General features: G+C 45.6%; 1 protein-coding gene across 2 annotated transcripts in view; it reads right to left on the bottom strand.

Moving 5' to 3' along the window:
• The window catches only part of Trpm1 (transient receptor potential cation channel, subfamily M, member 1), a 115,609-nt gene that overhangs the window by 15,413 nt on the left and 72,866 nt on the right, over positions 1–27,330 (bottom strand). Inside the window, 13 exon segments of one of the 2 annotated variants that reach the window (NM_001037734.1) lie at positions 2,671–2,803; positions 3,601–3,803; positions 5,137–5,281; positions 5,557–5,577; positions 6,869–7,061; positions 9,560–9,811; positions 12,437–12,565; positions 14,326–14,457; positions 15,053–15,175; positions 19,706–19,934; positions 22,911–23,203; positions 25,634–25,663; positions 26,490–26,630. In NM_001037734.1, coding sequence (NP_001032823.1) covers positions 2,671–2,803; positions 3,601–3,803; positions 5,137–5,281; positions 5,557–5,577; positions 6,869–7,061; positions 9,560–9,811; positions 12,437–12,565; positions 14,326–14,457; positions 15,053–15,175; positions 19,706–19,934; positions 22,911–23,203; positions 25,634–25,663; positions 26,490–26,630 — 2,024 coding nt within the window. 2 annotated transcript variants of the gene reach the window in all.

The raw sequence follows: 27,330 nt of genomic DNA, 5'->3' as shown, positions 1-27,330 counted from the left end.
TGTAGGCAAGTCAGAGGAAATAAACATTCATTCATTCATTCATTCACAAAACTCTGCTCATACTTGGTGGACAAAATTCAGACATGCTGACTGCATCTTGGGGTTCAATGGCCTTGACCCAGTGAACTGTCAGGTAGTCAGGAAACTTTTTCATATGGTATTAGTATTTGAGCAGAGATCAAAGGATGAGTAAGGAAGGTGGGTGTGAATAGACCAGTTAGAGGGATTAGCATGGGCAGAGCCACTGTGACAGAGAAAAAGGTGCTTTGAGGGAGCCAAAGAAGTGTTGGGTAAGGAACATGGAATCATGGAGACATTCAGTTTCTGCCTTGTCGAAGCAGCTCAGTGATGGCAACATTTATGGAACCTGGAGCCCCAGAGATACTGTCTGTATTTGAGAGAACTATGAGAGGCAGCATGCAAGTTGGTGGTACTTTGGGTTGAACTCTCTGCTTTAACTCAGGGCTATGCTATCTAACACTGAGTCATACTGTAAATTGCTTTCTGAGGGGTCAAACACTGGGGTTTACGAAATATTGACATTTGATAACAAAAATAAGTGTTAGAACTTAATGTTCATTTCCCAGCATTAAGAGGAAGCCGTGAGCCGCATTCCCATGCTGACATGCTCAGCAGACCTTGCGTGGAGGAACTTGCCTGATGTGCAAAGCCCCATGTAAGCACATCAGGGGAAAAGTACTGAGACTCCCTGGTTTGTGTTACAAAGGTACTTGGGCAACAGAGGCACGAGAGGAGGTCTGATGCATGCCTCACCAGAGCAGACCCAAACCCTCACCTCATGGCTGATGCAGATACCACCGAGAGAAAGAGCAGTCAGTCATCGAATGGCAAATATGGTGCAGAAATGAATTGACCGAGTAAATTAAAGGGGTGGAAGAATTAGCAGACATTTTCAAACACATGAATGTCTGTTTTGAAAGTAACCACAAGTGCCCCGAGCTAGGTTCAGAAGCAGAGCATATCTTCCCTTCCTCTTATGACTTGCTCCTCCGGTGGTCTGGTTACTGGGAAGACAGCTCCTCCTCTCGCCTAGAGCATTCACCTGTGAGTCAGCCTTGGCAAAGAGTAGCAAAAGGAAGCAGAGGGACAGGAATGTGTTCCCTTCTCTTGTGGGGACCTCAGCCAAGAAAACAGGAAGTAGTGTGTTTGTATTGCCCTGCACTTTCTTACCTATTACGTCTGTACAGAGCCCCAAGAGAAAAATGCAATTTGGTGGTGCCCTGATAACTATGTTAATGAATCATTGGTTCAAGAATGATAAAAATCCAAACAATGCTAGGGGAAGGGAGATGGGAGAGAGGCAGAACAAAATCAAACACAATCTCCATTGTGAATGTCTGACTACAATTACAGTTAATGTGAATGTCTAACTTCTAAGTGGAAAATTTTCACTACATTATGAAGAAATAATTCATGGTTTTAGAAGCTGAGCAACTGCTGTAAAGCTGTCAAATGAGTGTTTCAACGTCTCATTAAAAATGTACTTTATTAAGGGTAAGTGTTGGTATAGGAAACATTTCGATTTAGGTGTCTAGACTCAGTTGAATTACAAAGCGACGGGGGATAGGAGGGGTCAGGGGTCAGAGGCATATCAGTCATGTGGGCTGGGGTAGAATCAACAGCCTCACATGCTTTGGGGGGCGGGGTGGAGATGTACCTGGGAGTTCAGTAGCAGTTACTGGGCTCTTGATGGTCAAGTTTGGCTGAGGAACCCATTTCAAATCCTATCATGTTTGTTTCTCGGTATACATTGGCATCTAAGTATTCAAGGATGTAAGGGTGGGCCAGACGCCACCTCACCTCACTCCTGCCCTCCTGCATCTGTTTCTACACACACTGTTAGTTAAACACTCCTGAACAACATACTAGCAAGATCTGAAAAAGCTTACATTGCTTTTTCCTAAACTGTAAAGGGTTGCAACAATGCTGATTTCAAAAAATATAGATAGAAAGAGTTCATGGTTCCTGCCTACCCTTTCTGTGCTGGCTATTTATTCTCAGTGGAGAGAACAGAAATAGATCAGACTGGTATACCACCAGTTTTCTGTTCCTCCTTGATCTTCCTTCATTCATTGATTTATGTGTCCATCCATCCATCCATCCATCCATCCATCCATCCATCCAGCATGATTAAGCAGTATCATGCTGATTTCTGTCTGCAGAACATGCCTGTCCAATTCAGAGAATTATGTGAAGCACACTTCCTTCTTACCCCAGCCCTCCTAGATCTCCCTATCATGTCATTCCAGAGGTGGGAGCCTTTTTTTGGTTGTCACTGCAGCAGCAAGGAACTATGTATACATGCAGGGTGAGGAGCTCAGTCCCCAGTGGACCATTTGGCTTGGCAAAGGCAACACCACGCTAGAAGTTGGGGAATGATGGCTTCCTGTAGCTGACACAGAATTTGAGGTTGGTGTACCACTTAAGGAAGTGTGCGTTTTTCCTTGCCTGTTTGAAATAAATATTATTTTTCATTTTTATGTACAATTCCCATCGCTATTGTAGAGCGATAGGAAGGTGAGTCTTTAAAACACAGTTTGAATAAGCAGGAGAACTCTGAGCAACGACATGTGATCTTAGCCAAAAACCCAAGAAGTGATTTAAATTGAACAACACCCCGCACAGAGTGGAGCGCAGAGCAGGGCGTACCTCTCGCTTGTAACCCGGATGCGCTCATCGCTGGACGACTGCTGCTCATCCTCCTTTTCTCGGAAGTGCTCCTGCACGCACTGCTCCTCAAACTCATGCAGTTTTTTCAGTTCCTCGTCGCTGAGGAACAGCTCTGTGTAGGGGAAGAAGTGTGGGGCACGTCAAGAACCACGCGAGAAGGATCGGTTTAGCTGCGCCATTGAGAATCTTATACTCTGACTTTGATTAAGCTTTAATCTACACCAGGGGCAGGTAATTTCGTGATCACTTCAAGTCATCGTTAGCCCTCCTCCCTGCCCTCCCGCTCCCCAAGACTGGAGCAAAAAGGGTCACATTTAAAACAGACAGTGAATTGCAACTGTTTGGAAAGCAAAAAGGTTTCCCAGGAAAAAAACAAAAACAAAAACAAAAACGTTTTGCACTTTATTGTACAAGCAGCCAAGCTTATGTAGGTACTTCTCTCACCCGTTTTAGATGGAATGTATTAATACATTTAAAGGGGTGTTGAAGCATATGGAAGTGTATATGGAAGAGAGATTTTTGAGAATTTCAGTCTCTGGCCGCCATAATTCGGCTTTTACCAATACTGATTCCAATATAAGTGAGCAAAGCTAGAATACACGGAAAGCAAGAAATATTCTAAAGCACTCAGCAGTTGAGTATTGTGTTTTTCACACACCTCAATATTTTGCTGGGGTGTCTATGGAAGTGTCTTTTAAAATAAAATTAGCTCTTGCTCCTTGTTCTTTCCCTTTTCCCCTCTTCTCCTTTGTTTCTTCTCTCCCCATTCCCCTCCCTGCTTCCCTCCACATGCTTGTGGCTGGCCTCTACACCTCTCCTCTTCTACTCTTCTCTCATTAAATCTTTCCACATGGAAAAAAATAAAATAAAATAAAATTAGCCCAGAAGCATGAAGAATCTCCAACGTACTCAACCCACGATCCCGCTCCTCCTGGTCCCCTTCTCTCTTTTTTCTGCAGCGACCACTGAGACGCATAACGATGATGTAGACGTGGCTTAAGATGATCATTGGCGGGGGCAGGACCGGCCTGTCGTGAAATGTCATGATCAGTTGGTACCGCTGGAACTTCCACACTTGATTGGATATTGACTTGACTTCAAAGAAGGTATTGCTTTAAAAGGAAGACATTTTTACAGTTACTTTCTACTGTGATTTTGGGTCATAGGTTGCTTGGGTTTAAATGGAAATACATCATGAGAGGGACCTGGTCCAACCTCTCTGAGGCTGATTCCTGGGTCACCTGATTGCCTGTCTTATGCACCAGGGTGGGTTATCTTTGCTCAAAGACACACAGCATGGCTGTTGACTTTTGGTGTACACTGTTTTCTTCCACACGGAAGTCTCCTCCGTATGCTAGGTCACTTATGTAAAGGTACTTTGACGAGTTAATACATTCGACTCAAGTCAAAGAATTTGTATTCTGTAGATGAGCTGCTCACGAATGACTGAGCTTATCCGACTGGAATGAACACTATTTTGGATGTGGGTAAGTGCGATCTTTGTCGAAGTTGGCTTCCAGTAGGAGCCAGTCAGCATGTGATGGCACTGTCTGCTAGCCCTGGGGCTTTAAGAAAGCCCACTATTGTCTAGAGACCCTGGCGGACTGCTTTCTCAAGCCCCAGCTGGAGCCCTTCTCTACAATGCCTTGACTTGTTACATGACATGACTTTAATTCTAGGGAGAATTTGTTTTCATATTTTTCAGTTTAGCAGATATTTTGGTCTCCTCCTCCTTCTCCTCCTCTTCTTCTTCTTCCTCGTCTCTCTTTTTTTTTTTTTTTTTTTTTTTTTTTTTTTTTTTGAGCCTGGGTCCTGTGTAGTCCCAGTTGGGTGTGAACCTGCTCTGTGGTTGGGGGTGAGTTTGAACACCTTGGTCACCTTGCTTCTATTTCCCAAATCCATCTTAGAATGTAAAATCTATCTTTCAACATGTATCCAGTATTGTCGACATCCTCAGTGGATATCGAATGAATGGGCAGTTCTATAAAAAGCTGGCTCTAGACATTTAAGCCACCTTGCCTCCCTGCCTGATAAGATTTGATATTTTGTATATAGAACAATCACAGCAGCATGTGGAGTTAGCAGTTTTGTGCTTCTCTGGCGGTGAATGAAAAGCACAGCTTCTTCAAGCCTTCTCCATCTTGGGAGATGTCTGCCTAAGAAAATATTTCCATTAGATTAAAATGTGCACTTCAGTGTTAAAATACTAGCTGAGATTAAATTGAAATGTATTTGTGTATGGATATTTGATTTATGACTACACCCAAACTGCCTAAAGTTGAAAAAAAAAAGGGACTGCAAAAACCTTATCAATTTAATAGCTTCGTTAAGGTTCTCTGAACATATATGCGGGTATCACCATAACTTTCTGGACCTGAATTAGGGATCTGTAGAGCAATGAACCAGGGCTGTGAGGCCTCTGTCACACTCTGTCATGGTACGTACTTGAAAACAGCAATCAGCAGGTTGACCAGCAGGATATTGGCCACCAGGAGATAACAGGCCATGAGGGCAGGTGTGAGCCAGGCACCAGGGATGCAGGGAGGGAGCCTCTTGCCTTCCTCATCATAGAGATTTTCACCACAAGGAGCTGAAAAATGGGAGGGGCCTTTATATATGAAACACAAGGATGAATATCTATTATATTGTTTTAAATAGCCTATTTCTTTTGGAGTGATACATACATGATTGTGTGTGCATGCATATATATGTATCTAGTAGAGGCCAGTCTAAAAAGGTATTGGCCTGAGAAAACTGAAGATATGTTTTAAAATAGGAAAAGACAATCAGTGATCAGCTGAGAGAAAAAAGCTTATTTAATAAAACATTTCACAAAGCAAACCCACCGATTCCATATGAACTTACGGTTGATTTCCATGGCATAGACTAGACGATCATTGGATACGAGGAGTGTGTGTTGTTTTTTTCAGTTGTCCCGGGAGGGGAGGAAAGAAAACAAGATGATGGTTGAGAGGATAAAACAAATTGCCAACACTGGCACGGATTTGTTACTAAGAGATGCAAAGGCTGAGAGTTACACATTGATGCTGGATTTGTTACTAAGAGGTGCAAAGGCTCAAGCCTGAGAGTTACACATTGATGCTTGGAAGCAGTGGCCTGCTTGGAAGTACCTATAATTAGTTCTGCGAAGTGGAGTTCATGAGTATCTACATGGCCATATGTGTATGGGCCACAGCAGGAGCCAGGAGTTAAGCCCTGGAAAGACACAATGTTGCTGGCAGATGAGCCTTTTAACTTTTGAGTTAAACAATCAAGCACTCCCTGTATCCTACCGTGAAAAACTCATCAGCACAGATGGATACCAAGGGACAGTAAAGCAGCCAGACGAGGAACTAAAAACCTGCACTCAATGATGTTACTAGAAAAAAAAAGTATAGTCCTTTGTTTGCCTCTTTGTCATCTGACATTAACCAGTATAATTAAGAACATGAGCAATAAAAATATTAGTCTATAGTCCAGAACCTTCTGTTTGCTTGCTTTAAATATACATTTAATTAAACTCATTTTTAGACAATTTCTCACATGTATACAATGTGTACCGACCACTTACATCCCCACCTTTCTATTTCCTCTGACAACCTCCCCTCCCCACACCCACAAATTTTTCTCTATTATTTATGACTAGTCATTTGTGGCCCACTTAGATTAATCAGGATGACCTATATGCCCATGAGTTTGGAACTACTGTTTGGAGTCTGGTGGGCTCAGTAGAGGATATTTAACAAAGGCAATGATTCCTCCCCCATTCCCAGAGACTATCAATAGCCAATAGATCAATCGATGGCCAATAGATCAGAGGTAAAGGTTAGGGCCCTGTGAACCCTTCCCAGTTCCTTGTCTTAATAATAGTCCTGGTCTGGTGCGGGCCCTGTATAGGTAACTAATAGTTGTTGGGAGTTAGTGAACGTAATAGCTGGGGCTATATCATGTAATGTCATAGCCAGCAGCTCAAGGGATGTGAGACTCAAAACTCCATGGAGTGGGTTTTAGAGAAAAACAGATGATACTTCAAAATCTACACTTCAGTCTATATTTCTTCATAAAACCATCCAATGCCTGTGGCAGAATGAAAAATACTTTACTTCCAAATTAATGAGTGGTCTTCCATTAATTTGAAACTGATCGTCTGCCCTGGAAGCAGGGAAGAGAGTCTTACTATGAATTCTAGTCTTACGGTCTATCTGGTCTGCAAACACTTCTCCGTAGATCATCCAGTAGGGCATGTAGAAGATGTTTCGGGCCAGTTTCCAAGAAGGCTTCTCCTCTGGGTGCAAGATGGCTTGCCGAGCTACGCCGAAACTCATCAGCACAACCAGCATAATGACCACAAAGTACAGCATGTCAATCATCTGCGTAGGGAGAACACGCATCTTACAGTTTGACTCCGGGACCAAGTTCACACTGGCTCACGCTACTGTGCTCTCCAAAGGTGTCACTTTAGTTATGGTGAAGAACGCTTCTTTCCCATCTTCCCTTCTCACCCACAGGCTCTTTATACCCTTTCTAAAGCATTTGTCTTATTTCAGAACCCTGCTGCCTTCATCTGCAGGGCATCGTTCTTGCTTCTCTTTTATTGCTGTCCACCACTCTAGTTTGGTTCTAGAATGCCTCTCACAAAAGGCTTTTGAATTACATCTTTTAGTCTGTGTCTCTAGAATACCCAGCACTAAAGGCCACATGTTAAAGGCTTCGTTTTCAGGTTGACACTATTGATCACCAGGATGGAGGTGAGACCTTTGAGAGGTATGGCTTTTGGTGAGGTCCTTAAGCCGTCAGGATGACGGTTGGACTTCATCACCTTCCTCTCTCTTTTCTCCTTGCCTTACTCTGTAAGCATGCTTGCTCCAACATGTACTCTTACATGAGGTAGTCCTTTAACGCACACCCAAAGCAGCAGACTCAGTCAACCTTGCCTGTGAGCTGTAATATACATTTTCTTTTATAAGTTGTATTTTATTATGGTGACAAAAAGCCAAATGACACACCTATACCCAGATGCTCTTCTGATAATTATAACTGCAAACAGAGGAAGGGCTGACCATGGTGGCATACCAGCACTTGAAAGCAGAGGTAGGGGAGGGGGTTGGTTTGTGAATTTGAGGCCAGTTTGCTCTACATAATGATTGCCAGGCCAGCCAGGGCTAATAAAGACCCTGTCTTACAAATGACAAGGAAATAGAGGAAGAAAGGACTCATATCAGAAAGCATGGGAGGTTTTAGGAGCACCAGCAAGAGAGAGTGCATCTTGGAAATAAGGACATGAAGAATTGTGAGGACACACATGAATGCTGAGTGCTCTAGATGTAAGCTGATATAAATCCTGTTTCCTCCCTTTTATGTGGTGCTATGGGTTGAACCAAATGTGCTAGGCACTGAGCCACACTGCCAGTGCTGAACTACTATAACCCCTAATCCAAACAAAAACACTTTTCTATGTATATGGGTGCTTTGCCTACAAGTTCGTCTGATGGGTGCTTTGCCTGCAAGTTCATCTGCACCACATACATGCAGCGCCAGTGGAAGGTGTCAGATCACTTGGGACTGGAGTTATAGACAGTTGTGGGTCAAAATGTGGCTGCTTGGTTTCAAACAAACTCATAGTCTCTGGAAGAGTGGCCAGTGCCCTTAACCATTTAGCCATCTCTCTAGGACCTGTAATCCTTAATTTTGAACACCTCTACGTATAAGAATCGTCACTGGAATTAACTAAACCGTATGTCCTGTAGCTCAAATCCACTGGCTCTATTAAGCTAATAATCATTATTCTATTATCCCATTGATCGATTGTTATGTAACTTAACTTTCTCCTGAACTAGTCCTAACACAGTCCATTTTAGGAATCAGGAATAACTTGCTGATTTGTGAGCAGTCTCACATTCTGTGACCTGTTTTGAAATTAATGTCACCATGGATGTTTCTCATCCCAATCACCCAAAGAACATAGCCACCCCAGGATAGAGCACATGAGCCAAAGACTGTTGGGTTATAAGTAGGGGCCAACCTTAGGTCTCACTGTCCCTGACTACGGCCAAAGGCTAGGAAGTTATCAATCTGAATTTTATATGAGAGCTTTCTGAAATGGACACTACTTCTTAAAACATGAAATCCAGATCCTAGTGTGAATTACTTCTGTGATGGTTCTAGCTTCCAAGATATAGAACAAGTATGTCGAGATACAAGAATTGCTGATGAACTATTCTTTAAATTTAAAATTATTTTATTTTATGTGTATGTGTGCTTTGGCTGCATCTATTTCTGTGTAACGTGAATATAGTATACTCAGAAGCAAGAAGAGGGTATTGGATCCCCTGGTACTGGAATTACAGATGGTTGTTAGCCACCATGTAGGTGCTGGGAATCGAACCCAGGTCTTCTAGAAGAACAGCGAGTGTTCTTAATCACTCCCCAGCTTCCTGCTATTGAACTCTTACTGCATCTAAGAACTTAGGCTGTCTTATGACCTGGGACAACAAAGCAAATTCTTGGAAAAGTGAAGGATGTTTTCTTTTCTCCTATTATTGAAATATAATCACTACAGAATCAGAGCAAACTTGATAAATACAATTGATGATACTGAGTTTAAATATGACATGGAAGAAGGAAGATGCCATATATCAGGTTCCCAGTATACAATAAGAGAGAAATGTCTGTGTAAGGGCGTGTATAGGAAATGTGCAACTCATGCTCTCCTACTGGAGTTTATGAAAACGTCAGCATGCAGGGTAATTGCATATGTTAAACCAGCTGCAAAGGAAAGACGAAGTGAACTCAAAGGAAGCCACACCCTAGCCTGGTATGGTGTCCTAATGCCAAGTTATCTGGTTACTCATAGGGAATTGTTACTAACCATCTTTCCAATCATCATCACATAGGGGCCAAGATACTTGTTGACACCAAAGATGTCTAACACTCGGATGTACCAGAGGATGATATCCACACAGTAGATGACCCGGCCATAGCCCATGTATGGCTGGTTCTGGAGGCGAAGGATGGCCCCAACCATGAACATGGAAATGGCCACAAGGTCTGTGATGTTCCAGTACTCTTGGAGCCACACTTTGATTTTCTGGCTGAGTTTGCCTGGTTCCGACATGAGGATCTGCAAGTAAACCCAGAAGAGCAATAAACTGAGAGAGTCCTATTAGAAACCTCATCTTCATTCGAATCTAGGAAAGATAAGTGTGCCTGGACAGTCCGGGACCATTGTGGCTTGAGAACTCTGCACATGACTTTTTCTGGCAGAGGGTATATCTAGAGGGGGGAAATTCCACAGAATCCTCTGTATTCTTAGATGCAGGGGTTTCATAGACTCAGGAAATGCCTTCCAAATTGTCTCCTGCTGGCTGTAATTACAACAGCTGCCTTTTGATTCCCTTTTTAATTATCTGGACCCATGCCTGTTGGCTCACATTCCAGAACTATAGAGAACGACAAACTCGAGAGCGGGGACAAGTTCTCTCTTACCACAGAAGGATGACCCACCTGGCAGAGGATGACTGGATGGGACTGGGAAACATGGGCTTGCCAAATTTCCCTCTCAAGTCAGACATGAGAAGTCAGGGAAAATTGTACCAGATTTTCCCTCCTGTTTGAGGTATCCTTGTTCTGCATCACCAGTGACTAAAAGGACACTTCCACAGAGTAAAGGGGAAACTATTCAGCCAGCAGTATGCATAGTCATGCACATAAAATCATAGGCAGCCGTGCCAGAGTACCCCTTCAGCTTTGGAAATCATGGGTAGATCTCAGGATTCCAGGGCCAGTGGGGTGTTAGTTGACTATCGACTAACACAGAAGGGCTCGCTGTCTCAGCAAAGCCATGTGTGCTGGCCGACAGCTGCCCGGTCTCTCCTGTAACTCTAGGCAGGATCCAGATCTTGTCGGAGGAGAGCAAGTTGGCTCAGTGGGTAAAGCCACTTGCCATACAAGCCTGATGACCTGAGTCTGATTGCCTGGGACCCACATAAAGGTGGATTCCCAAAATTGTTTCCTAAGTCCTACATGTGTCCCTCTCCCTCCCTCTCTCTCTCTCTCTCTCTCTCTCTCTCTCTCTCTCTCTCTCTCTCTCTCACACACACACACACACACACACACACACACACACACACACACACACGCACGCACACGCACACGCACACGGCATACATGTTATATGATGATAAGCCAGGCCCCTTGGCAAGTCCTGGATGTAACAGCACAGAAATCTAATGGCACCCAGCCAGAGAAGCAGGTGTAGTTGTGCAAGAGGGTGGTGTGTAGAGGGAATGCCCAGCATTCTTGACTGCTCACTTGTCATTTGACTGACGACATCAAACTTACTCCACTGGATGAAGTCAACAGTAATTACAAAGCAACAGTATTGCTTCTATGTCCATAGGGAAAAGAGCAGCAGTCGGTACTATGCGGTTTTCCACTTTAAGCTCCTATTCTGCCTGGATAAAAACTTGCTGTGAGTGAGTGAGTGTAGTCAAGTTCAGACTTGAGGGTGACAACAGAAAGACCCATCCTCGGTGGTGTTTCCTCAGCTTCCAGCAGAAACTGCCTTCTCGGCTTCCTTTTCTCTTTCTTTTCCCTGTGTCCTGTGTATGAGTGTGTCTGTTCTTTTCCCTAGAAACTGGGCCCCTCTGCTTGCAGCAGATGCTCTGGGCCCCGCCCAGGTTCCCTGGAGCCTCTCACCAGGTGGGCATGCCACCCATTTGCTGCAGGTGCTGCTGTGAGGCCCACACCTGCCCCGTTCTGGGAGGCCTGCCCTTGGGTAATTGGAGTCACCACTGTGCTTGGTGCCAAACAACTGAGGTGGGTAAGAAACTCCTCTCCCTTTCAGGTTTTTTCTCTCAGTGGGAGTGCTTCCTTCTGAAGCCACACCTCGTTCAGCTCCTTCTCCTCTTGGCCTCCTTCCCCTGCTTCCGTGCACCCCTTGAACAAGAGACTGACTGTGCAAGTGCACAATATGACCTGAAGTCCTGAGTTACAGTCTGTATGCCAGGGCTGGGGAGGAGGATCTGTGTGGGAAGTGTCTCTTGGGCAAGCATGAGGCCCTGAGTTCAGACATCTGGAATGAATGTAAAATCTGGACATGGTGGTGTGTGCCTATAACCCTAGCGCTGTGATGGGGACAGGAATGTCGCAGAGACAGAGGGGTCCAGTGGCTTTCTCAGCAGCCAGTCCAACAGTTTCAGGCTCGTTTAACAGACCCTGCTTCAAGCATAAAGGTGGAGAAAGGATCGAATGAAGCCAATCTGCACCATCATGGGCAAGTCCACCCACATGGATGGGTGCATTCACACAGATGCGCACACGCATGCTCAAGCACACTCGCAGGCGAGGGTCTGGATGCACATTCGCGGGATGGACACACACACACACACACACACCTTTTAAAAAGTTCTATCTCAGGTATCCCTCCAGTTTAACTCTCAGGTCTCAAAAGACAGCCAAAATCTGTGCCCACTTGAACCTATTGGCTCAACTCAAGTGGCTGGCAGCATTTGGTACGTGCCCTCAAACTCACTTATGCACTCAAACCTAGTTTTATTTATTTTGCCTCATGTTTTGAAAGAGAGGGGGCGTATACATCCGAAACAAACAAATAGAATGACTCCGGAATGGCGATGCCTCACACAGGGAGCCGTCGTCCTCATAAAACTCTGCGTTACTGGCATCTGAAATTGAACTCAGCAGTTAGTAGTGGGTCGGGGGTGAGACGAGCCTTTTCAATAATCACCTCTCGTATTTTCTCTAGTGCCAGGCTCACAATGTAGGAGATAACGATCCATTCTTGGGGTGAAGGCCAGCCGTCCATCCGCACCAGGATGACATAATTGAACAGCAGCAAGTAGCCCAAGTAGGAGATCTGGAGAAGGAGAAGATGGCGGGCATGTCTTGGGGGATAGCGTTCATCCATGAAGGCTTCTTTCTTCCCACAGACCGACCTACTCAGAGGATACCCTCCCTTCATGCTTGTCACTGGTGCGGAAACTGAGGTAGCTTGGGGACATCCTACACTTTGGTACAGGCTCTGACAGACTGATATGAAGTTGCAAGAATCATATTCTACCAGGAGCCCTTTTGGGAGTTCGCTGGTGTCTATGACATTCTGGGAAAATGGCAGAAATTAGCATTCCTGCCTCACCCAGCCTGCTCTTAAATTCCCCCATTGTAGATGGACAACTGAGAAGTTAGAAGAGAGGCCATGTGGATGAATTCTCTGCAAAGGCCCACAGTGCTGGCCTAAGATCTCTCCCCACCCCCTCTTCCCCCCATTTCCAGTGTTAGGTCTGTGATATTCTGTGGCCACAACCAATTATCTTTTGACAAGGAGAGGGGTAGAATTGGGGTGGGGGACGAGTTGAGGCCCATGGGGAAAGGGCACAGTTGGAGGGAGGTTCTTTGCAGCTGGCTCTTCAAAATGGCATTGTGCCCAAAATACCATGCCCCTAGGCACAACTCTGGACTGCTCCGATCTGTTCTTGTGTCCTGTCCTACTCTTGTAAGCAGCGGGCCTCATTCTCAAAGGACTATAGACCGAAGCCTGGAAAATGGCCTGCTGGTTCCAAGCACATCTGTTGGTGAGGGCTTTCGAGAAGATAGTCTCCCTTAACTCTGAGTGTGTTTATGACCTGCGTTCACCCTTGCTGTTGTTTCTATTGGAAATGCTCCCATAGGCCCATGTGTTAAACACTTTGCTCCCAGCCTGTGGTGCAGCCCTAAGAGCTGGGGCCCAGAAGGAGTTCAGTGGGGGTGGGCCTTCTGAGGGAATGTTGGGACTCTAGAGCACCTCCTCTTTACTTTCCTTTGTTCCACAGCTGTGGGAAGTGTGGTTCTGCTCGGCCACAGACTCCCAGCTACAGTGTGCTACCTTACCCCTGGTCCAAGAACACCAGGACCAACTGACAGATACTGAAACATCAGTACCAAGAGCTGAAAGAACCCTGTTCTCTTTATAGGTCGGTCAGTTTGGGTGTGTATTACAGTGCCAAAGCTGACACAAGCTATGTTCTTTGAATATCCAGGTGAATTTAGTGGGAAAAGGGAATCTGTGAGTCTGTTATTTAATTCATTAGTCATTTTTGTTTAAAAACACTTTCTTACATTTATTTTAAAAAACCTTTGTGTGTGGGTATTTTGCCCACATGTATGTCTAAGTACCATGTGCCTTCTGTGGATGCCAGAAGAGGGCATTGAATGCCCAGGAACTGCAGTTACAGACAGTTGTGAGTCACCATGTGGTTCTGGGAATTGAACCCAGGACCCCTGGAAGGGCAAACAGTGCTCTAAACTGCTGAGCCATCTCTCCAGCCCCACACTTTGTTTATCTTAAAACCAAATACAACTTCCCTAAGTTTTAATTACTAACAGCATTTTAAAAATCCTTTCTGTTAAGCAGATAGAATATGGATATTTTGCTTCATGAAGTCATGGGGGCCTCAGATGGCCAATATTCTTACATACCTAAAATATGTATGACAATATATTAGGATCTAATTTTAAAGCCCTCGACTGGTCCTAGTTTTGTTTTTAGCTTAATGAACTTTTGGACACCTTTTGAAATTTGTCTCGACTCCGTTGTAGCTCTCAGTACAGGGCAAGGGCAATCATCAGGGAGGGCCTTACTGTGTAAAACCAGAACTTGACAATGGGCGCATTATAGAATTCACAGATCTTTGTTCCAATGGGAATGCTCCTCTGTTTTTTGTGCTCATTCTCCTCATCCCCCTTTCTTGAGCCAGCATCTGCATTTGCATCCTGGAAAACAGCATAGTATATGGCAGGCAGTCTGCAGGTGTGAATAGGCCATCTCCAACACCTGACAAGCAGTCTGCATGTGTGAATAGGCCATCTCCAACACCTGACAAGCAGTCTGCATGTGTGAATAGGCCATCTCCAACACCTGACAAGCAGTCTGCATGTGTGAATAGGCCATCTCTAACACCTGGCAGGTGGTCTGCAGGTGTGAATAGGCCATCTCCAACACCTGACAAGCAGTCTGCATGTGTGAATAGGCCATCTCCAACACCTGACAAGCAGTCTGCATGTGTGAATAGGCCATCTCTAACACCTGGCAGGTGGTCTGCAGGTGTGAATAGGCCATCTCCAACACCTGGCAGGTGGTCTGCAGGTGTGAATAGACCATCTCCAACACCTAGCAGGCAGTCTGCAGGTGTGAATAGGCCATCTCTAACACCTGGCAGGTGGTCTGCAGGTGGGCCTTTCCAGCACAAAGTAGCCTTAACAAGAGAAAATTCTCCAAGTGTCCCAGTAGCAAGCTTTCTAAATCCATGGTAAAACAAAACCTAACACTGAAAATGAGAGCCACGTGACCCCCTTGGGTGCCACTGACCACATTCTCTTCTTCCTTTTCTTTGCCATCTTCATTCTCCTTGGATGTTTGATAGGAGAAGTCATCATATGAACGGAATTCCAAAAACAAGATGGTGGGCGGGATAAGGATCCCCATGATGACCTGCGACAGGAGGAACAAACCAAGTTTTAAGCTGTGGTGATTCTAGGAAAATCTAGTCTCTGCCAGTTACTTTTTTGTGTGCTGTGACAAGATACCTAAGAAATCTCATTCTGGGAGGAAAGACTTGTTTTAACTCATCATAGTAGGGAGGGGAGAGGAGGGCAAAGCAGCCCACATCCTGGCAGAGGAGGGCATCCCCACCCCACTGAGCCTGTACTGTGGGCTTTCTCTTTCTCCTTTTATTTCACCCACTGGTAGCCTGCAGACTGGTGGAATCCACATTTTGGGCAGGTCTCTTGAGTTAATCCTTCCTGGATATGCATGTATAGTGGACCTAGAGGATACTCTACTGATTCACCAACTGTTGATACCAAACCCATGGATACTTATGGTCATCAAGTGACACAGTATTTGCATATCACGTGTACACATCCTTTCACATGCTTTGAATCATGTCTAGATAGTGGCTAACTCAATGCAATGTAAATGCTGGGTTAAAGGCTGTCATACTGTATTGCTTAGGGGATTAAAGAGGGGAGAATTACTTATACTCTCTCAGTTCAGATGTATATACAAATAGTGTTTTCTTTTATTACATACACATCACCCATCTAGCACGTGCATATTACACACTACAGTGAATTTGTAGAAACCAGAGTACAACTTTGGAGAGTTGGTTCTGTCCTTCAACATTGTGGCTCTTGGGGATGGAGCTCAGGCCGACCGGTTTGGCCTCAGGCACCTTTACCCACTAAGCCAGTTTGGAAGCCTCTGAAGAGGTTTTTGGTGTGTGCTTGGTTGATATCAAGAACATGAAATCCTCGGAGCTGGAGGGCTGAGTATACAGTGAAATGTGAAATTAGACTGTCCACACTTGTCAGTTGCATAGGAGCCTGGACTGTGTTCATTCCTGCGCCAATGATCCATGACTTTGTGTGCCGAGTACTTTGGTAGAATCATGAGAAATTTGAAAAACAGCCACTGATTTTTTTTTGTTGTTGTTGTTCAAAAGAGAAACGACAAGCAATAATGTGTGTAATCAAGGCTCTAAAAGGCTACGATCTAACACTGAATCTCCATGAAGGTAAGTTGGGGAAGAGGCTTAGCTAGAGTACTTGCCTGCATGGACGCATCCCTGCAGTAGATCCCAACACCACAAAACAAAACTACCCAAATAAAGCAAGTACATGACTAAACTAAAATCTAATAGCACCCTTGTTTTATATAAAAGTACTTGAATGTGATGAGGATATGAGTACTTAGAGCTGGGAGGCTCATGAGACTCAGCCCAGAAGATGAAAGGACACTCAGCGCTCCACGCTGTTTTATCAGGTGCTTCTCTATGCTCCACTGATGGCTAAAACGACTCCAACTTTAAGCCTAACCAAACCTGAACCTTAACTTTGTGTGTGTGGCTTTAATTTCACCCGGAAATTTCAGTTCCCCATCTGTTTTCCTGTTAAGGACCGTCAACATTTCGGCAGTGTTTGCTTCCCTGAATCTGCATCCCTGACACTTGCGGACTTCTTAGCTGTTCATTCAATCTATCTGTTAGTTGTTTCCCCACCCCCACCCCTACCCCGTGTGTATGCATGTGCACATGTACGTTGTATATGAGCTCATGCGGGAGCCAGAGGACCTCAGGTGTCATTTCATGGGAACAGCTACTTGGTTTTGTTTTTTGATACAGGGTTTTTCCCAGCCCTGGAAGTCACCAGTTAAAATCTGCTGCAAACTCCAGGGACGGGTCTGTGATGTCTCCCTGCACTGAGACTACATGCCTGACATTGTTTTAAATTATGCATTCTGGAGAATCAAACTTAAGCCCGCAAGCTTGAGTGACTGAAGCATCCCCATCCCCATCCTGTTCTTCCTGAATACAACCTTCTCAGGTCCAATCAAGTCTCTGCTTATTTAGTCTCCATACCTCTCACTCAGTTGCATAAATTTGGCATGGGGAAGGGGCTGATGGGTGTTGTAAACACAGGAACTTACTCATTCTATTAATATTTTGAGATACGTATGTTGAAAGCAATGTTTCAGTGTTTGTCTAGTTTGTTTTATATTTAATTTTGAAGTATTTAGGATTAAACCTAGGGCATCCTGCACCCAGGCAAGGGCTCTGCCGCTGAGCAGTCTATAGTCCTGTCTTTGTTTTTGATTCACCCACAGCCCATTAAGTTGTCCTAGCTGACTCAAACTCACTCTTCATCTCAGGCAAGTCTTAAATTTGTAACTTTCTTGCCTCAGCCTCCTGGGAAGCCAGAATCACAGGTGAGCCCCACTAGTCCGGGCGGGGCTCTGTGCCTGTTTTTAGACAATCTGCTTTCCTTGTGCATTTGACTTGTTATTCTGTTGCCATGTCAGGATTGAACACAGGGCCTCAGGCAAGCTAGGCAAGTGTTATACCAATGAACTGCATCCCTGCCTCTCCTCGTGTGTTTTAAACAGCTGGATCAGGTTTTTAAAAAGTTTCCAGGTTCTAAATGTTTCTCCAATCAAAACTATAAAGACAAAGGCCTTGTTTCTCTGGGGCCTTCTAGGCTTCGGTGCTGCCAATGACTCGTGATGCTGACCCAGCATTCCCCTCGTCACACTTGACCTGTTTTCTTTAACTCCTTTTTGATCTTGCCATTCTGAAGACAAACTATATTTGTTAATATCCAAGGCCACACACAGCACCAATCTAGCAAATTTGTGCATTGTGTAGAATTGGATAGCTAGGCAGAGCGTCTGTATTTCTAAGAGGTGGACTCTCTTCTGCTAGTCACTGTGCCATACAGGACAAGTGCCTTTTTTTTTTTTTTTTTTGGTTCTTTTTTTCGGAGCTGGGGACCGAACCCAGGGCCTTGCGCTTCCTAGGTAAGCGCTCTACCACTGAGCTAAATCCCCAGCCCCGACAAGTGCCTTTTTAATACTCCAAACTCTAACCTAACACAGATAAGTGGGAAATCACCCCACTTAATGTAATGAGCCATAGTCAAGACCCAGGCACCCTAGAAATAGCAAATTAAATGAATCTTTAGACTGTGCAATAAAGTGAACGCGAAACACTTAATTTTGCATTTGGACTTGAATACCATTTGCAAGATAGCTTATTAGGTCTGTGCAAAAATTCCAAACCTAAAAGGAAACTGGAAACGCTTTTGGCCCCAGACATTCCAGATAAGTGACACGGACCTGCTGTGTGAAGACTCTATTCTCATTGAGATCCCATTGAACCACCATAGTTAACCATTGGATAGTCGTTTTTTCAAAAACTTTTCTCAAGATAAATTTAGGAGTTTGCTAACAGTAATTTTTCTCCCAATTTATCTTCTTCAAACATTTTCATTGCTTCATATTCTCTCCCAAGCCATGTGTAAGGGAGATATTGTCAACTAAAATACTGTAGAAACAGGTCAGATCTGTACTTTGATTTTTTTAAGATTAATTTACGCACATGGGTGTTTCGTTTGCATGTATGTCTGTGCACCATGTGCGCACAGTTCCTGGGAAGGCCAGAAGAGAGCATTGGATCTCCTGGAACTGCAGTTACAGACATTTGTTAACTGTTGTGGTGCTGGGAATGGAACCTGGATCCTCTTCAAGGGTGGTTTTAACCATCGAGCCATCGAGCCAGTCCCCGGATCTGTGCTTTAATCGTAAGTTGGTGACCTGTCTGGAGAGTGTGATCAGCATGACGGGCTTTGGCTGAAAACACAGGCTGTACCAAGAGTTCTGTAAGGCAGGCATGCTGGCTGTACTGAGACTGGAGTATCTGACCACGTCACCTCAGCTCCTGTCCCACACTGAGCAGCTCAGACTTTGGGCAACTTAATCTCCAAGCTTTGAGTTCCTCATCTGTAAAGCTAGAACTACTGTAGTGTCTCCTTCGTGGGGTTACTCGGGGGAATATAGTGACTTCCTTATCCACCCTAACCACCAGTGGATGCGGAAACAGTGCTGGCCTGTGCTTCCTCTGTGTTGTCTACATGTCCTGTAGCATCGCCACCTAGTGGCAGAGCTAATGCGCCATACATTTTACATCGCGGTGTCTCCTGGGGGTCTCTCCTCTTTAAGACTGTTAGTAAGGAACTTGGGGGTTACTTAAATGCAAGCACTGGAGTGTTGTGATAGTTTATCTGGTAACCAAGATATGTGCTAGACGACTGATGGGTAGGAGCAGAACACATTGCAGATATACTGTACAAGCAGATGATGTACGTTGTGGATGGGACAGAGTGTGATTGTATGAGACTTCATTGTGCTGCTCAGAATGCAGCTCAAGCAAGGGGCAGAGTCTTCATCTAATTTACCACAAGCCCTTGACCGCCTTGCAAACAAACAAGCAGAGGAACCCCGTGAACTGATTATCTCTTGACTTTTTTATTTGACACTTTCAGCCTGTGGGTGATGGGGTAATTGAAATGGAGGAACGTGAACTCGGGTACTGTAGGACCACTGTAAATGGGATAAGCTGCAGGTACAAAGCTCGGCCCAGTGTCCCCCTTCCCTGTGATCCCAGCCTGATGGCCACAGCACACCCACCTTCAGGCCAGGGTTCTTCCTCATGCGAAGCCTTCCCATCCACATGTCTGTCAGCAGCATCTGGCTGCAGGTGTGAGCGATAAAGTCCCTGTGCTTGGCCGCCACGGCCAGCTTAAGGCAGGTCGAGTTGCTCCAGTTCTTGAGCTCATAGGTCAGAAGTTTCATGGCCACTTGCTCATCGTGCTTGTAAGACTGGTCTAACAGCTCCACAGCGAGCTGGCCAAAATCCCTGGAGGGAAGAAGATGTCGGCGGTGACGAAACCATAGAGGTTATCAGTTTGTATGTATTTAAATATATGTGCCCATGGTAACTCGGAGAGCCACAAGACACAGAACATAGGACTGAAAGTGGCTTTGAGGTCCACTGTACATTCTCAAGACCTGCCACCAGAGGAGGGGGCAGCAAGTAGCAGGCTCCATGATTGGTCTGGAAGGGGATTGGTTGCTCTTCCTGCAACAGAACTTTAGGTCAACCTAGCTATGTCCCTCAGACCTCAAGGAGACGAAGCCCATTTCCTTGGGCTATACATACAACAGTGAGGCAGATGGAAAAGGCAGGATCTATGGGATTGCAAGTGGTAACCAATGGCTGCTTCTGGAACCCCAAGGAGTGGGGCATGTGGAGCACCAGGATGACCTGTGGTTAGGTTCTGATTGTAAAGGTGGGTGTTGGCCATGCCCATGTATTTGATATAAGCCAAACATTTTAGCCATGTGCTTTTCTTGTGTTGTATAAGACTTCAACAAAGCCTTGATGACAAGATAACCCAACGTTCTCTGTGCAATGAGACAGAGTGTAGTTGTCATAGGCCCAGAGCAAGAGATCCGATTGCTCATGGCAGAGTGTGGGGTAAGTGTCACCAGACAAACACTGAGAAGATTGAAGGGATTCAGAAACCCTAGTATTCTCATATCTGAGACTGGTAGATGTTTTATCCACTCCTGACCCAGTTCCCTCCTGGAGCATATGACCATGACACCCTGCATTAGAATTGTGACCCCTAGTCTTGTAGCTTAGAGCACAGAGTTCTTTGTGTTAATGAAGTGTCTAGATGGGCCACCCCAAGGATTTAGCCAATAAGCTTCCCTTCTCAGACATTGCTTTTTGTAAAAGGTATTTAACCTCTGGTCCACCATGAGTAAGGTGTTTCCACAGCAAATAATGAATAAACAGTATGGGCAAACAAGGGCTGTCTGTCTTGTCAAGAACTGCTGTTGGGGGAATCCTTCACCACATAGAGCCTTAACACCTATGTCTCTCCCACAGAAGGTCCCTCCATGCTCCAGGACACTCACAGCTAAGCTGATCTGGAGTCATCCATCCCTCCCACCCTACCCCCACCCCACCCCCACCCCCACCCCCACCCCTGCCCACCTCAGGTTGGTCATTGCAGGCCCATGGCAGCCCCGGTTCCAGACTCCATGAGGTTTCCAACAACAACTGAACCCCTGGAGTTTGGGAATCCCTGTCTCCTCAGCCTCAGCCTGCTTCATTGCTCACCCAGCCTGAGGCCCCCATCTGAGGCTAAGTTCATAGCCTAATGCCACCCGTTTTGTCTGCCCAAACAGAGTTTACGAAGCCCAGTGGCAAGACAGAACTGGGAACCGCAGCAGGGAAAGTGTAGGAGTCAGGGGCACGGGGAAAGTGACACAGATGAATTTTGAATGGTTTGTTATTTTTTTCCTCATGACCCTGTTTCCAATATTTAATGACAGCTATATCCATTTCCAGCTCCTTTGCCCCCCCTTTTTTTTGTCATGGGATGTGGTTGAAATATGGCCACATAGTTATCATTCTCCTCTCTGGTTTTGCCTCTCCATGTCTACGAGATTTTGTAACAGTTATGAAGATGGAGATGAGGGAGGGAAAGTGGCCATGCTTGTCCCTTGAAGCTTCTGCAGTGTACAGCATTTTCTGATCCTGATCCTAAGCTGAAGGGAGGACTACATCTGGAAAAGCAAGGCAGATGAACACATCTCTGTTCTTAAACACATTGGGTTCTGGAGATAGAGGGATGGCTTGGTGACTAAGAGCATTCGTCTCTCTTGCAGAGGACCCAGGCTCAGTTCCCACCATCCACATGGCGGCTCACAACTACTTGTAACTCCAGTTTTAGGGGATCAGAACATCCTCTCCTGACCTCCTCAGGCACCATGCATGCATGCACATGGTAGAGAGAGAGAGAGAGAGAGAGAGAGAGAGAGAGAGAGAGAGAGAGAGGCAAAATACTCATAAAATAAAGTAAAATAAACCCAAGAGAAAAGCATTTAAAGCCTTGGGTTCCAATCCTTAGAAACCAGCAAATCATTTGGAAATCACAGACACTTGAGCACAAGCAGAAGGAATTCAAACTGAGCTGTGAGATGCTGGCACAGCTGCCCGGCTCAGCTGCCTCGAGCACATGTGCCTGTAAAGTCATTTCTGGACTCCAGACTTCCAGTCTGTCAAGTGACAAGCCTGCAAAGAGCTGGGAGAGCTGTTGTCTCTCCCAACAACAGACAATCCCCTGAACAAGCTGGAAGTCAGCATCCCTTCTTCGGTTCATCACAGGAAAGACTGCTGTCCCCAGACTGCAGGGGCAATGGGCAGACTCAGAACCATTGCTCACTGTAGCAGACGTGTCTGCAGAATCAGGGTGGGCTTAGGAAACGAGCTATAACCCATGAATTGCTGAGCGTTTGCTGTGACCAAGTCAAAATGTGATCAAGTCCTGGGACCCACCCGGCCAGGTTGTGACAGCTAACGTAAAACTTCTCCTCTGGTAGGAGAAAAGGAAATCTGGCATTGAACCCTGTCAGTACTCTGCTCTCCTTGGCTAGGCCTGCTCTCAGGAGAAACTAGTTAAACAGAAAGTCCACCATACTGGAGCATAAGAGCCTAATCTACACGAAGAGAAAAAGCCAATTCTACCCCCCTTTCTAAAATCCACAAGTCCTCCTGACATCCAGCACCCAGTTTATATGCAGCAGTTGTGAATGTTTCTTTGATCATATGCATAAGAAGGCAGCAGACTAAAACAGTAACAACTCAGAAAAAAGCCAAAGGGGCAGCAGTGAAAACACTGACAGACCTGACGGGCAAAGCTGTTTATGAGTAAGCCTCAACCACGTGGTCCTTACATGAGAAGTGCAGCGGTCATGCCTTCAGGGTGGAGAGCGCCAGACAGTAGTCAGCCTTGTCCTCGGATTCCCTCAAGATACTCACTTGGAATTGTTGTCCAGATCCTGGGAGATGTCATCCACCAGCTCGCTCTCCGAGGACTCGTGGGCCATGGCCTTGTAGAGCTTACAGGCCACCAAGGCCTTTGCCATGCACTCCTCCCCACGCTGCCACAGGAAGACTGCCATCTTCTGGCGCTTCATGAGCACGGCCCATACCATGAGCTCGTGGAACGGATACTGGAACCGACTCACAGCGGGGTCGTCCACATCTATATCAATCTCCTCCTCTTTCTTCTTCTTCTTTTTCTTCTTCCCCTTGGCTGGGGGCTCATCATCCTGAGGGGAGAGAAACACACTTTAAAAAAAAAAAAAGGTCCCTCCTAAATGGACAACAAATGGTTCCAGAGCTAAAAGAGGGGAAGACTTCCGTGTCAGAAGCAGCTAAGAGACTTGGTAAGCCAGGCTCTGGTCGTCACTCTGCATACTGACTCCTTTGAGAAGGCCCGTATTTTTTTATGAAAAGCAAAGCATTTAAAACAAAGTGAACTGAAAAGGAATGTTGCTATTTGAATAACTTATCCCACTGGGTGAGCAGCTTCTTTTTTTTTCCTAGAGGGCTTTAACAGAGGAGACAAAACAAACACCCCCTAAAACTTCCCATAAACCAAATACAGATAGCACAACAGGAAAGGTGAAGTCGCTGTTTGTCTCTTCAAGGACAATATTCCAACACAGCAGAACATCCGTACTTGTTTGCAAGATGTAGCTGAACTAGAAACTGATAGAAACAGTGTTAAGTGGAGCCTGGTGGTCACAGGACTTTAATACTAACTCACCTGGATACCAAGGTAGGGAGGTCAGCAAGTTCAAGACCAGCCTAGGCTACGGAGTGAGTCAACAGCAAATCTGGGCAACTGAGTGAGATTCTGCCTCAAAACAAAAGTAATAGGGTTGCTCTGCAGCATGAGGAACTGAGTCTGTGTCCCTACACTGTGCAGCCAGCCAGCTGAAGCAGCATGCACTGGTAACCCCAGCACAGGGAGACAGAAACGAGGATTCCTGGGCTCCGGTGGCCAAGCCAGTGTAGCCAATCAGTGAGGTCTGGGTTCAGTGAAAGACTGTGTCTCAAAAAATAAGATGGAGGGGGAGAGAAGGGTGGGGATGTATGTGCATTATTTAAAACTCAGGAGATAGGAAAAGTGGCCCAGAAGGTGTCTGCTGCCAAGCCTAAGGATCAGAGTTCAACTCCCAGGACCTACCTGATGGAAGGAGAGAACTGACTTCTACTGGTGTGTAATGCCTCTCTCTCTCTCTCTCTCTCTCTCTCTCTCTCTCTCTCTCTCTCTGTCTCTGTGTGTGCACACGTGTGCGCGCGCACACACACACAAATAAAATATAATTAAAAAGACAACTCAGAATAAGCATTGCACGTCACGGAGGCTCTTGGACAGGCAAAAGAGGCTAGAATGTTATGTAAAAGCTTGTAAATGTGAACTTGAGAGTCTAGATGAAATAACTTTGAGGAAAACAAAAATTTCCAAGTTCAACTCTGTTAAGACAGGAAGCCTGAATGAATTTGTATCCCCAGTGTCTGTTATCAGGAAATGAAAAATAAACCAAAACCAGGACTGGGAGCAGAGTATTACATTGAGGGAAGAAAAGGGGCGGGATATGGGAGGAGTTGGAGGGAAGTTAATGATTAATGAGGGTGGATTTGGTTGATTAAAACACATATGCATGTATGAGATTCTCAGTAGAAAAGAAAAAAATTAAATATGATAATCTTGGGCTGAGGAGATTGCTCAGTGAACAAAGTGCTTGTCTCTGAAGAGTGAGGACTGAGTTCAGATCCCTAGAACTCATGTAAAAGCTGGGTGGCTGTCATAGCAGCCTGTAATTAGGGCTTGGAAAGCAGAGCCAGGAGATTTCCCCAAGCCAAGCTGCTTAGGTAGAGTAGTTGTGATTAGCAAGATTCAGGTTCAGTGAAAGCTCCTGACTCAGTAACTACAGTGGAGAGCAACCGAGGAAAACGTGATGACAACCTCGGACCGGCACACACCCACATGCATAGGAAACATAGGACACATACATATACACACATACACACACACATACACACACACACACAGGAAAACACAGGTCACACACACAGAGGAGAACACAGGCCACACACACACACACACACACACACACACACACACACACACACGAAAACACAGGCCACACACATAGAGGAGAACACAGGCCACACACACACACACACACACACACATTCACACACACACACACAAGAAAACACAGGCCACACACACACAGGAAAACAGAGCCCCCCCACACATACACAGGAAAACACAGGCCACACACACACATACTCACACACACATGCACACACATAGGAAAACACAGGCCACACACACACACACACAAAACACAGGCCACACACACACACACATAAGAAAACATACACACACACATAGGAAAACACAGGACACACACAGGAAAACACAGGTTACACACACACATACACACACACACAGGAAAACACAGGACACACACACAAACACACACACATGTGCACATGCACAAAGCAGTTAAATTTTGTAAAGGTATATGGGCTTTTTTATGATTCAGCCAACTCATCTAAGATTTTGGCGAATTGTACAAGATATTTATTCATGGAAAACATTACTCAATTTTGTGTTACTATAAATCTAAAGGCTTCCACAGAATGACAATAAATAAACACCACAAACATGTTCTACTTACTTCCATTCCCAGGAGTTTAAGTGCTTTTGGCTGCATAGCAAAGAAGCAGGAAAAGAAATAAGTTTAAATATTTTGCATCTCTATTAATTAATAAGAATATCCAGGTGGATCAATGCTTTCATATGAAAACTGCTTCTGTCAACAGAAGTCAGTTGGGAAGGACAGACAGACACAGCCTTCCTTGTAGGTAGAACTAAAGGAGGGTCACAGTACAAACAGGCTGGAGGAAGAAGCACTGTGGCCGTCACTTTGACTTTGGTGGAGGAATAAGGTCTATTGATGTAGGGTGGGGATGGCTCGCTGCAGCTGCCTAGGATGACTCAGATGTACAATGAGGTAGGCTGTGATTGAACAGCAGGGAGCTCCGGACGTCTGTGGGCAAAGGATGCTTCTTCTTGTGCCTTGATTTGGAAGACAGTAGGAGCTCCAGTGACCAGTGGGAGAGCAGGTTGAGAGAGCAGAGGCTTGGGGACCAGAGGGAAGGCTATTGTGGGAAGGAAGGGAGGGTAGACATGCTTGACAGGTTGCACTGCCTGGCCCAGTCGTTGTTGTTGTTGTTCTTTTTTCCCCCCCGGAGCTGGGGACCGAACCCAGGGCCTTGTGCTTCCTAGGCAAGCGCTCTACCACTGAGCTAAATCCCCAACCCCCTGGCCCAGTCTTAAGAGGGGATGTGAATGGCTGCATGTGAAAGCTAGGAGGCCTGGCCTTCGGTGTCAGGGCAGAGGCAGGGTGGTATACTTTGGGACAGGCGAGGTGAAAAGTTGCATTCTGCACAGGTGGGCTTGTGGGGATGCACATCAAGGAACCACATGTCACTCTGGGACACACAGGACACTGCACGTCTGCTGAGCTCTACCCTCTTAGGGCCAAACAAGTTGTTGTAGAGAGTCCGGAAGCTTTTCCGAGTGTAGTTGCAGCGGTAGGCACCTCCCATGAGGTACTCCAACACCAGTCCTATATCGATGAGGCTGATGTGGTAGTCAGGTGGAAGGTTGCTCTGTACGAAAAGGAGTTCACAGTGAGGACATCATCCCAGGAGCAACTGGCTGTTACTATAACAACAATGTTCATTCTGTTACCATATGATGTACCAGAACGATAGGTTAAATCATATCCCAGAAACTGGCTTCCATTGAGAATGAAGAGTTAGGCAGCCAACCATTATAGTCTATGGCACACTCGTGGCCAGACAGAGTGGTCTGTAGCTGTATATGGTAGTGGAGGGAGTAGTGCCACGAACTATCGGCAGATGTGTTTGGATGACACATGCACTTGATCAGCCCTTGCAGACGAAGGACTAGCCTCAGGGAGGGGCCAAGTTTCATGGAGGAAGTAGTGAGTCTCATGGAAACCTGTAAGAGGCCAGAGTATTTCTTAGGACTGGAGCCTCACCAGTGAAAGCTTTAAATGGTGCCGGGGTTTGGAAGTCACCTCACAAACCATACAAACATCAATCTCAGACAGAGATCGTTTATTGAGAACACGCCCCACGATTGGCTGACCAATCAGCATCACAAGCCCAGACTCAGAAGCTGGCTGTGATGTTGAGACAAGATCCTATAGTGCTTTTGGAGCCTAAAATCTACAAACATTGGTAGAAATGATTCCACCAATCAAGATTTAGGGATAGGGGATTTCCTCAAGAGCATGTCACTGCTGTACGCTTGTCCTGCTCCCATTGGTTGGGGTATTCTTCT

This window comes from Rattus norvegicus, chromosome 1, assembly GCF_021556685.1.
Source record: "Rattus norvegicus strain SHRSP/BbbUtx chromosome 1, alternate assembly SHRSP_T2T, whole genome shotgun sequence".
Lineage (NCBI taxonomy): Eukaryota > Metazoa > Chordata > Mammalia > Rodentia > Muridae > Rattus > Rattus norvegicus.
Note: the sequence above shows the minus strand (reverse complement) of the source record. Positions and strands in the feature narration are given on the sequence as shown.